At 34.5% G+C, this 12,587-nt stretch overlaps 1 protein-coding gene across 2 annotated transcripts; it reads right to left on the reverse strand.

The window, feature by feature from the left end:
* Nucleotides 1–138: 138 nt before the first annotated feature.
* rabepk (Rab9 effector protein with kelch motifs) lies at nucleotides 139–8,735 on the reverse strand. 2 transcript variants are annotated; one of them, XM_051667889.1, is made up of 8 exons: nucleotides 8,649–8,735; nucleotides 8,247–8,303; nucleotides 8,007–8,161; nucleotides 6,200–6,355; nucleotides 5,925–6,098; nucleotides 3,814–3,963; nucleotides 3,584–3,733; nucleotides 139–1,083 (listed from the first exon to the last, which is right to left on the reverse strand). In XM_051667889.1, exons 2-8 carry the CDS (start codon nucleotides 8,297–8,299, stop codon nucleotides 866–868), a joined length of 1,056 nt encoding a protein of 351 aa, XP_051523849.1. In that variant the 5' UTR covers nucleotides 8,300–8,303; nucleotides 8,649–8,735; the 3' UTR covers nucleotides 139–865. The 2 variants fall into 2 exon arrangements, with proteins under 2 accessions (XP_051523849.1, XP_051523858.1); XM_051667898.1 differs by having other exon boundaries at nucleotides 8,394–8,723.
* Nucleotides 8,736–12,587: the final 3,852 nt, after the last annotated feature.

Here is a 12,587-nt window from a genome sequence, read left to right on the forward strand (position 1 = left end):
AAAATTCGTTTTTTGAAATTCTTTTAAGATAACTGGGTCAATGATTTTTGTGTTTATTCAAATACATTAAAAAGCAATTCATGCATACAGTGACTTGAATAGTTCTATGATCTTTTTATTTTCAAAATGACTTTTGTAACCAAGGAAAAAGTCAATTTAAAGACTGAATTTCCTGGGGGAGGGGACTTTTCATTTTGTTTTATATTTTCTTTGAAGGATATTCCGGGTTCAATAAAAGTTAAGCTCAACTGACAGCGTTTGTGGAATAATGTTGACTACCATAAACATTTTTTGACTTGTCCCTTCTTTTAAAAGAAGCACAAATCTGCATTGACTTCCATTGTAAGTGTCTCACTGGAACCAGATTTAAAAAAAAAGGAGAGATGAGTCTAAATACATTTTTGTGGTAATCATTGTGGTAATGCCACAAATGCTGCTGATTTGAGCTTTACTTGTATTGAACCCGGAATATTCCTTGAAGTGACACAGTTTTCTTGAAAACGATTAATGCTTGAGAAGATCAAATGGTCACTAACAAAAACATGTAAAATTATGGAAAAAAATACTTGGTAAAATATGGAATTTGTTTTACATTATATTGATAGTTAACATTAACAAATCATTTCAGAATGGTTTAAAAACCAGAATTCAAAAAACTAAATTTCTAAGAAAATATTAAAAGCTACTTTTTGTCCTGTCTGACATTCTCATGTCATTTCCCAAACACATGGTGAATATTTGTATACTTTAGTAATCTGAAAAATCAGTTGAAACTTAAAATTTTCAGGTTCAGCCATTCTTAAAAAACAAACAATAATGGTCTTTTTTGGGGGGAATAGAACTGATTTATTGAAAAATACAGACGTCATGTAAGCACTGTAACCAGGCAATCGTTGAATATCAGGCCCTGAGTGTCCATTCCTCCAAAGGCAAAGCACAAATACACCACATCTGCTTCAGAGTTTTGATTTGCATGTTCTCTGTCTGTGGTTTTCACACGCCACGGCACGACACACATGGAATGATCCAATCGGCTGGGAGGAAGATCTCCTTCAAACTTCAGCAACGTCCAGCGCTGTTTGTCTGTCACAGCAGAAGTAATAAATGCAACCAAAATCCCAATAATAACCCAAAAAACATTTATATTTGCTTTATAACATTGAACTTTTAACTATAAACGATATATCGGTCAACCTTTAATATGCCTGTTTACTTTAGACATTATATAGTTCCAAAAGGCAACTATTGGCACGATAAATTGGGTAAAACTGATATATAGGTCTACCTCTAATACATCTGTTTACTTTTATAGACATTAATATATATAGTTCCAAAAGGCAGCTATCGGCAATGATTAATTGGGTAAAACCGATATATCGGTCAAGCTTTAGTATATCTGTTTGCTTTTATAGATGTTATTATATATAGTTCCAAAGAGCAACTATCGGCACCGATTAATTGGGTAAAACCGATATATTGGTCAAGCTTTAGTATATCTGTTTGATTTTATTTAGATGTTATTATATATAGTTCCAAAAGGCAACTATCGGCAAAGATTAATTGGGTAAAACCGATATATTGGTCAAGCTTTAGTATATCTGTTTGCTTTTATAGATGTTATTATATATAGTTCCAAAGAGCAACTATCGGCACCGATTAATTGGGTAAAACCGATATATTGGTCAAGCTTTAGTATATCTGTTTGATTTTATTTAGATGTTATTATATATAGTTCCAAAAGGCAACTATCGGCAAAGATTAATTGGGTAAAACCGATATATCGGTCTACCTCTAGTACATCTGTTTGCTTTTATAGATGTTATTATATATAGTTCCAAAAAGCAACTATCGGCACCGATTAATTGGGTAAAACCGATATATCGGTCTACCTCTAGTACATCTGTTTGCTTTTATATATGTTATTATATATAGTTCCAAAAAGCAACTATCGGCACCGATTAATTGGGTAAAACCGATATATTGGTCAAGCTTTAGTATATCTGTTTGCTTTTATAGATGTTATTATATATAGTTCCAAAAAGCAACTATCGGCACCGATTAATTGGGTAAAACCAATATATCGGTCAAGCTTTAGTATATCTGTTTGCTTTTATAGATGTTATTATATATAGTTCCAAAAAGCAACTATCGGCACCGATTAATTGGGTAAAACTGATATATCGGTCAAGCTTTAGTATATCTGTTTGCTTTTATAGATGTTATTATATATAGTTCCAAAAAGCAACTATCGGCACCGATTAATTGGGTAAAACGATATATCGGTCAAGCTTTAGTATATCTGTTTAATTTTTTTTAGACATTATTATATATAGTTCCAAAAGGCAACTATCGGCAAAGATTAATTGGGTAAAACCGATATATCGGTCTACCTCTAGTATATCTGTTTGCTTTTATAGATGTTATTATATATAGTTCCAAAAAGCAACTATCGGCACCGATTAATTGGGTAAAATGATATATTGGTCAAGCTTTAGTATATCTGTTTGATTTTTTTTAGACGTTATTATATATAGTTCCAAAAGGCAACTATCGGCAAAGATTAATTGGGTAAAACCGATATATCGGTCTACCTCTAGTATATCTGTTTGCTTTTATAGATGTTATTATATATAGTTCCAAAAAGCAACTATCGGCACCGATTAATTGGGTAAAACCGATATATCAGTCTACCTCTAGTACATCTGTTTGCTTTTATAGATGTTATTATATATAGTTCCAAAAGCAACTATCGGCACTGATTAATTGGGTAAAACTGATATATCGGTCTACCTCTAGTACATCTGTTTGCTTTTATAGATGTTATTATATATAGTTCCAAAAGCAACTATCGGCACTGATTAATTGGGTAAAACCGATATATCGGTCAAGCTTTAGTATATCTGTTTGCTTTTATAGATGTTATTATATATAGTTCCAAAAAGCAACTATCGGCACCAATTAATTGGGTAAAACCGATATATCGGTCAAGCTTTAGTATATCTGTTTGCTTTTATAGATGTTATTATATATAGTTCCAAAAAGCAACTATCGGCACCAATTAATTGGGTAAAACTGATATATTGGTCAAACTTTAGTATATCTGTTTGATTTTTTTAGATGTTATTATATATAGTTCCAAAAGGCAACTATCGGCAACGATTAATTGGGTAAAACCAATATATTGGTCAACCTTTAGTATATTTGTTTGATTTTTTAGACGTTATTATATATAGTTCCAAAAGGCAACTATCGGCAATGATTAATTGGGTAAAACCGATATATCGGTCAACCTTTAGTATGCCTGATTTATTTTTTTGACATTATTATATATAGTTCCAAAAAGTAACTATCTGCACCGATTAATAGGGTAAAACCGATATATCGGTCAACCTTTAGTATGTCTGTTTGCTTTTTTATACATTAATATATATAGTTCCAAAAGGCAACAATCGGCACCGATTAATCCATTAAAATCAATACAAGACAACTGAATGTTTAAGCGGATGTTTGATGTTTTAAGACAGTTCAATGATACTTCTGCAACTGTTCTCGTAATTTACTGAAGGAACGTGTGAGCGCTTACCACACTGAAACTTGTACATGGAATTTGTTGCTCCTTCTGATGTCATTCCACCAAAGATGAAAATGTTTTTCCCAATGGTGACGGATGAATGTGCTGCAGTTCCTGGAGGAACATCTCCTTTAGCTTTCACTTTCTCCCACTTCAGTGTTTCTGAAAACAGGTGAAAGAAGAAAATCATCAAACACAAGCAAATTTGTTTTGTCATTAATGTGTCTATGAAGGAAATTCACCCGTGTTCAGTGAGAACATGTCATTGTGAAACTTCTCTCCTGCTATTCCTCCATGTATGTAGATAACCGATCCCACAGCTGCAATCACATGTCCGTGGCGCGGAGCTGGAGGCTTTCCTATGGTCTCTGGCTGCGACCAGCTCGCAGTGACTGCAACGAGAGAGGAAGATTGCAAAGATTAGCACACTAGTAACATCTTATTTTTCTATTTATTTTTTTTATCCTCTTACAAAGCTATTTTATGACTGCAGAAGACTTGGAATATAGTGCATCATTAATATGGAGTACTTTTATGGTGCTTTTATGATATGTTTTGTCTTTTTTATAGCTTCACAGACTCCGGTCACATTCTTTAAAATGTATCCTTTTGTGTTCCAAAGAAAAAACAATGTCATACCAAAAGTTGGACCAACATTAGGGTGAGTAAATAATGAACTAACACTTTAACGATGAAATTCTAGCTACATATGGGCCAATGACGTGATGCTAATTTTTTTGTCCAGATCTATTATTTTATTCAAAAATATATTAAAACTGCAATTCACATAAACCTATTACTGATGAACATGCTTTCAATTACGGAGTTCAAAATTATTTGTATATTTTTTCTATGCCTTAAACTCTGGTGCATTTTTAGGCTGCCACCCGCAGTTTTTCACATCCAAATTTAAAAGCTCACCATTCACACATACTGTGGACTAATTGCAAACAATTGGTCTCATTTTTCAGAGAACTGCCCATATAAAATAAAAATAAAAAAGACTCCAATTATTCATAAATAATATTGTATGTGTTTATAATCTTATGATAAACAGAAAAAAATTATAATAACTTTTGTGGTCCTAACTTTGTAAACATGTAATTCTGGTTCTGTTCACTCTACCACACGTTGAAAAGTCTAATTTTATTCCACTAGATGGCAGAAAGTATTAGAAAATTTTTTTTTCTCCATCACATTCCATCACAATATACAGATCTGAAATGTAGGTGGCACTCTAACGCATTTTATCCCTCACAGATGTGCTCGTCCATAGACATTCAGTCTAATTTTCAGTTCAAGCACCACCCTCATTATTTCACTGAATATCTCGGCCTCTGAGTGGACTAGAAGCTCAATACAGGTGCCATTTGAAAGATGAGATTCTCCCATTTGTGATGATATATAACTTCTTATCAATCAATAGTCGAAAACCTATTTTCTGATGATTTGTTTTGCATGCTTTACCTTCTGGATGGCATATTTTGTTCTGGTAATCTAAGATATAACATTGGATTATTCACACAGGCAAGCTCACAGACAAGTAAACAATGTCTCATTTTATAGAGAACATCCTAAGGTAAAAGCAGATATAAAGTTTTTGGCTACTTGGGGCTTATAGCAGAAGTTATCAGAGCATAAAAGAGACGTTTGTATTTGATGTCAGAAATCATATTTCACTTTGTGATTCTTTTGAAAATCTTTCGAACTGTGGTATTACTGCAACACAATAAATTATACAGCCACATTCCCGAGAATGAGAGCTTTCATTTGATATATGACTTGTCCATTTATGTGCTATGTGAAGGACTTTTATTTTTATATAAACATTTCAACCCCATTACCTCTAGGGGGCGCTAATTTGCAACGCGAATATTTTGAGGCCTTATTTTGTTATTTTAAGTAATATAAATGCATAAGTGATGGTTATCTCTGATAAAGTTCAGATTATAAGCTTTCAAATGATACCTCATATGCCTGACTTATGTATACGGAGATTTTAACATTTTAAGCGTAAAATATTTTTGCGATATAGTGCAATAGATTTTAAGGGGTGTTAAAGTAAACCATTTCATGTGGTGTAATCATCCAGAGACAGTAAACAAAATCAAAGTCTCATTAAAAGCTGAAATTCTTGAAAAAATAAATACTGGCATGAGTTGTGCTTAATGATCTTTGATTGCTTCTTAAAAAAAAAAAAAAAAGCAGTGAAACCATTTTGTTTTAAAATATGATTAATATTTAAAAAAAACATTGTCCACCAAGTCAAAGTCATGCGGTGTAACCAACATGTAGGTAGACATCTCAATCAGAAGGGTACAGTTCTCAAATAAATTCAAGTATTTTGTAAGACCTGTATCAAAAACGTGGACTTGAGGATCAGTAACTGGTGATGTCCCAGCGTCCCCTCCAGAGAAGACGAAGATCCTGTCTCCAATGCACGCTGAGTTTGTGTGGTACGTCCTGGCTGTCGGAGGCGTCCCTTTCACCTGGACTGTTTTCCACGAACCGTGTCCTTTAACATCGCCTACGAGCATAAACATAAAACATAGCATTACGGTTGAGATAGCATGTAAAGGTGCATGCATGACACATCATGTACTCTGTTTATATTTAGCAGTTAGCAACCTGATGTGTGCAAGACTTGAATGCAATTGCGGTTTCCGTTCTGTTCTGCCCCTCCAAACACCCAGAGACTTTGCGGGTCACTCTCGGGAACAAAGCTGCAGTGTTCATAACGTGCCAGCAGCCCGTCCCATTCTGGAATGTCCCATTCATGAGTGTCTGCAAAAAATGACAATGGATTACATTTAAAGGAGTATTTCTTTGACAGTATTGTACTTAAAATGGAAGTCTAGGGCGCAAGGTATTTTCTTTTCTCATTCTTGACCATATTTTTATGAAGATTATAAAAATCTAGATTTTTTTTGCATGTTTTCTGACAATGGCAGTAAATGGGAAAATCTACATTATTTAACATATTTTGCTTTAAGATGACTTTATGTGACATATGACATTAGTATCAGTTATGTTTAGTTTTTCAGCGTAGTTCATTCACCTAGAAAAGTAATCCCACCTCATCTGGATGATTTAGACACTTTACAGCTCAAATAACACATTTGTATGTATAAGAACTAATAACAAAAACACAACCTTCATATTTCTGCTTTTAAACCCTCCAGAACACTTTTGCAATAGACTTCCATTGTAGTTGCATTATTGTAAATGTGATTTATGTTTTTACAAACTGAAGGGTGAGCCGAAATTATTTTTTTGTCCAGATCTTTTGTTATTCAAAAATATATCAAAGTCAGGTGGTGTAACCGTAACCATTTATTATTATCACTTTTTTTTTTAAATCTTGAAGTGTAGCCCGGGTAGCTCAGTGGTAAAGACGCTGGCTACCACCCCTGGAGTTCGCTAGTTCGAATCTGAGTGACTCCAGCCGGGTCTCCTAAGCAACCAAATTGGCCCGGTTGCTAGGGAGGGTAGAGTCACATGGGGTAACCTCCTCATGATCACTATAAGGTGGTTTGCTCTTGGTGGGGCATGTGGTGAGTTGGGCGCGGATGCTGCAGTGGGTGGCATGAAGCCTCCACAGTGGTGTGCCCGGCAAGCCACGTGATAAGATGTGAGAGTAGATGGTCTCATATGCAGAGGCAGCTGGGATCTGTCCTCTGCCGCCCAGACTGAGGTAAATTACTACACCATCATGAGGACTTAGTGTGTACATTGGGAAGTGGACATTCCAAATTGGGAAGAAAAAAATAATCTTGAAATATTATTAATATTTGAAAAACATTTGTCCACTAAATCAAAGTCAGGTGGTATAACCGTCCAAAGGCAGTAAAAAAAAGTTGGCTAGTTTAAAATAATCTTTATTATTATTTCTTAAAATATACATTTGTCCACTAAATCAAAAGTCATGTAGGTTTTTTTGTTGTCATGTGACAAAAAACATAAAGAACCCCTTTAGACTCTCATGACTGTGTTAGACTTTTTTATTTTATTTTTTATTTTAAATATCAGACAAAAAAAAAGGCACATTTTGTTCAGGTCAAATGGAGTAGCCCTACGAAAAATTGAAAAATATGTATGAAAACTTTTGAAAAAAATTGGTGATTAAGTTATGTACACTCACATTTATGCAAGGTGCATGGAACATATGTTAAAACCTTTTACTTGATGGTTACACCACTTGACATTAAAGACATTACAATTTTTTTAATTTAATTTAATTTATTTATTTTTTGGTAGAACATGCTATAAATGTTTTTCAAACATTTCAACATTCAACAATGTGTGTTTAACTGGATCTTTAAAAGATTTGTTATTTTTATCACCATGGAAACCCTTATTTGTGGACCCTTATGGCAATGGCCACTAATAGCACGTATCTATTCTACACAAATTTAAATGCATGTGATTAAGGTACCTAGACTTATAATGTAAGAATCTGTGAAGCTTCCATTCGGATTGGCTCCTCCGATGACTAATATCCTTCCCTTGCCTCCATCACTGGAGGGCAGATATGTGCAGGTGTGACCCACAGAAACACCAGGACCACATCCTGTGGGCACAACAACATACCTGTGTATGAAACCAGAGACAGTTGTTAAAAATGCATATACTCATAAAACATAGTAAAAGCAGTAAGTAATCGATAACTTGATACCATTGTCTGTTGGAAGGTTTGTCCTCTGGGTCCAGAATGGGCAGGAGCTCCATCACCCTATTTATGATCCATCAAAATATGCAGCATGAACTTTCAAAACAACATTTAGTGCATTTCATAGTACCAGCTTGTGCAATAATACTGTACCAGATGTCTGTTGTGTACTGTAGTTGACACAGAGCGATGCAATGTAAACCAAAAACATCAAAGATGAAGACTTGAGTCTTTATTGACTGAAAACTAATGGCATGATCTAGAGTGATCGATCAGCTCGCTTGCCACCGATAACAAAAAGCGCGCTACATCTTTTACACGCTACACATGAGTATTATGACGTCATGACAGATGTTTCGCGCGTACATTCGCAGCAAATGTTTACCTTTATCAATAAGTGTAATGTACCTTTATAAATGTATTGATTGCCAAGGCACAAACACAACATTGGATGAGACGTAAAGACAGCAGTGTGAAAGTCGCTATGGTGATGACAGTCTAAACGGAAGGGATTTCATAATAAAAGTCCGAGTCTGGAAATTTAAATATGCAAATTTAGGTTGTAATTGTAAAATCTATTTAACATAAGTTACATTTTTTTTTTTTTTTTTTAAATACAAGTTTATATAAAAATAATTAAAAAAATAGATGTAGTGGAATCAACAAATCTTAGACTTTACAAAAATATATTCAAAATGATTAATTATATATATATATATATATATATATATATATATATATATATATATATATATATATATATATATATACTGTATATACAGGGTTGGGGAGTAACGGAATATATGTAACAGGAATACGTATTTAAAATACAAATATAAGTAACTGTATTCCACTACAGTTACAATTTAAATCATTTGTAATTAGAATACAGTTACATTCTAAAAGTATTTAGATTACTGAAGAGATTACTTTGCATTTTGTTGTCATTTGTTTAATTTAATATTTAGTCCTTTCAGACTGAAAACATATATACATATAAATGATGTGATCCAAAGTGCATTTGAACAGCGGTGAAACACTTTCTTATGATGTGTTACATTCATACGAGCAGACAGAGAAGTACGTTTGAAGTAAGTTTGGAGCAGAAGAAATAGAAATAAACCTTGTGTAAATTGTCAGCTTTACGCTAAGATAAAATGCTATTTCTAGACATTTTACATGCACATGTTACCAGACACGATCATATTTTTTTATCAAGAAAATTCACGTTAGATCATAATTTCTTTTTTCTAGCAAGACCTTTGATATTAGGGCAAAAATCGTATTCTTGATAATAATTTTTGTATTGTTTTCCTGTAAAAATATCTAAAAATCCTTAAAACAAGATCCATTTGATTTATCTTGTTTTAGAAACAACACTGCATGAGATATTTCGGTTTTTCAGAGAATGTATTTTTAACATATGTATTTTGTCTTACTGTACTGACAGAGTTTTTATAGTCAAAACAAGTGAAAAAATCTACCAGTGCTGAAGAAGTAATCCAAAGTATTTAAAATACGTTACTGACCTTGAGTAATCTAACGGAATACGTTACAAATGACATTTTACAGCATGTATTCTGTAATCTGTAGTGGAATACATTTCAAAAGTAACACTCCCAACCCTGTTTATATATATATATATATATATATATATATATATATATATATATATATATATATAAAACTGCTCCCAATTAGCCCTTTAAAAGGTAATCGGTAAACACAATAACCGTAATTTACAGAAGCTCTGAACCGCACGGTGAAAAAAAAAATAAGAGTGAAAAAAAAATAGTGTCTCAGTTCCTTCCTGAGCCTAAGTCTTAAATGTTTTTCTCTCTTCCTAAAAAATTTTTTTCTCTTCAAAAAAATGCACGGAGCTGTCGTGCCGGGACGAATGCTGTATCCCACGTCCGGTAGCGGGTTAGGAAGCCAGCCGTACATTTTATTGTTGGGTTATTTGTTTTACATGCATGTGGGTAACTGTCTTGCTCATGTTTAGACAGACCAGCAATATTTGGATATTTATTTGACATTCTTTATCTGGAACTCTTCACTTCTGCAGTAGACAGTGTGTTTCAAAAGCATAGACAACTTGACGCACTTTGGGGCCGATCAGGGGCAGACTGGCCATCGGGAGAACTGGGACTAAGCTGAAATGAGCCGCCGCGTTATGCAGAATGGGCTACAAGACGGTGTTGTGATATGCCAAAGGGGGCAGTGATATGCAGAAAAGAACAGCGATGACCACCCCCCCCACCCCCCCCAACTCAACTACTTTTGGGCCAGTGTCTATGTAAAATCCTGGGCCGATTTCTCTTCCCAGTCCACCCCTGAATATATCTGAACTACTACTACTACTCACGCTACTGAAAAATCCCTATAGCTGCCCTCGTTGGGGGGGGGGCTCCTCTTTGGCGCCCCCCCCCAGCAGGTGGCACCCTAGGTGACCACCTAGTTCGCCTCTGCCTAGAAACGGCCCTGCTCCCAGTGATTATTTAGCAGAGATGGGCCACTTCTATTAAAATGAATGGCAGCCAACCATCAGTGGATGTAGAAAGGAAGTCCCGCCTTACAGGTAAAAGAGCCAATCACCTTTTAGATTCAGACGTCGCCTGTCAATCACCTCGACAACGTGCATTGCTCGAAAAACTGCGCTTTTTTATTGTGATCCGAGGTAAAGAAGCACAATTTATGATCCCAGTGTTATCATATTTTACTGCTGATTTGAAATACGTTCTTTGATCGTAATCTTGACCAACCCTTATGGAGATTTCAGTCTTTCCCCATTCAAGTAGATTGAAGCTGCATTACTAGAAAGACTTTGCCCCTCCCCAGCAGAACTGTTGTTGGATGCAAAAGAACTGCTTGAAGTTTCTTCAGATTTGTCCTTTTGTGTATCATGGAAAAAAGAAGTTTAGAAAGACACGAGGGTGAGTAAATCACTTATGATGCATTTTTATGAAATGTATTGGATTTGCACATGCAAGATGATATTTTGAGCACACAAAAATGTTCTGCATGTGCAAGATTACATTTTGAATGCAAACAAAATTTTCTGCACGTGCAAGATGATATTTTGAGTGCACAAAAAGTTATTTTGCATGCGCTTGAACTCAGTTTTGTAAAGCAATGTATCTTCTTGCAATGATAAGTTCATTTTGAGCAAACGAAAATCAATTTTGCGCTTGAATAAAGTTTATTTGAATATAAATTTGCTCAGAATTCTTAAATTTAGCTTTTTCCTCCTTCCCACTATGCAAAATATCTTTTTGCATGCTCAAAATATCATCCTGCGCACGCAGAAAAGTTTTGTGCGCTCAAAATATAATTTTATGCGCGCAGAATTGTGGCACAAGTATAACTCCATACACACACAGGCGATGTACAGGTAAGCGCAAATCATGAGATTAATTTGCCAGAAGAGCAGTGCCGACGTAATGTGTTGTTCCGCAATTTGCTTGCAATTTTACATTTCAACCACAGATGTCGCTAGAGAGCACAAAGTTACGTAGTGCAGCTTTAAAAACCTCGTCTGTTTGGGAGAACATTTAACTCACTTATAGCGCCACGCAGTGGACATTTCACCTCAGACCTGCTGCGATACGTGTAATGAACCATGTTATATGTTGCATATTGCAATAGTTTTGTTTTAGTCTGCCTTAAATGATTTCATTAGTCAGTGATCAGTGAAATATTGTGTAAAAAATCTTTCTAGCTGAAACTAACACTCATTGTGTATATTGTTTTATATTGAGACTATCTCACTTTGATCTTCTTAATGTCCATACAGTTTCACTGAATGGGAATATCTATACTTCCTGTTTCTTTTCATTGAATTATTTTGGGATAGAAAAACATTTATGATCATTGGGAGTTTATTTAGGTTGAATTTAGTCCTCTAGTACTGTCTCATGTCTACCTTTCTCAGGAACACTATGCAAAAATTTGTGGTTTGCTCTGTCAGTACCTGTTAACTACATTTACTTAAACACACATGCCATCATACACAAACCAGTGATATAGTGACGTAGTGATAGTGAAGAGGACACTTTAAAAAATTGTATCCATTAACCACAAAGGACTGTGTTTAGTCCATCCTTACAAGCACTGAGAAAAGCCAATCAAAGCTAAATTAAATTACATTTATTTACCCTATAGATTATATACGCAACTTTGGGGACATGAGGAAATGATTACAATGATTTTATTTATTTAAAATTGGACTTTTAGACCCACCGCAGTGTGTAAGATTACACATGGTTTTTATTCTTTTTTAACAAGACTATTAAAATTGTAATAGGTTGGAACTGAACAGCTTTTAAAAGTCACAAACTTGTATGACCC

This window comes from Myxocyprinus asiaticus, chromosome 3 (assembly GCF_019703515.2).
Source record: "Myxocyprinus asiaticus isolate MX2 ecotype Aquarium Trade chromosome 3, UBuf_Myxa_2, whole genome shotgun sequence".
Taxonomy (NCBI): domain Eukaryota; kingdom Metazoa; phylum Chordata; class Actinopteri; order Cypriniformes; family Catostomidae; genus Myxocyprinus; species Myxocyprinus asiaticus.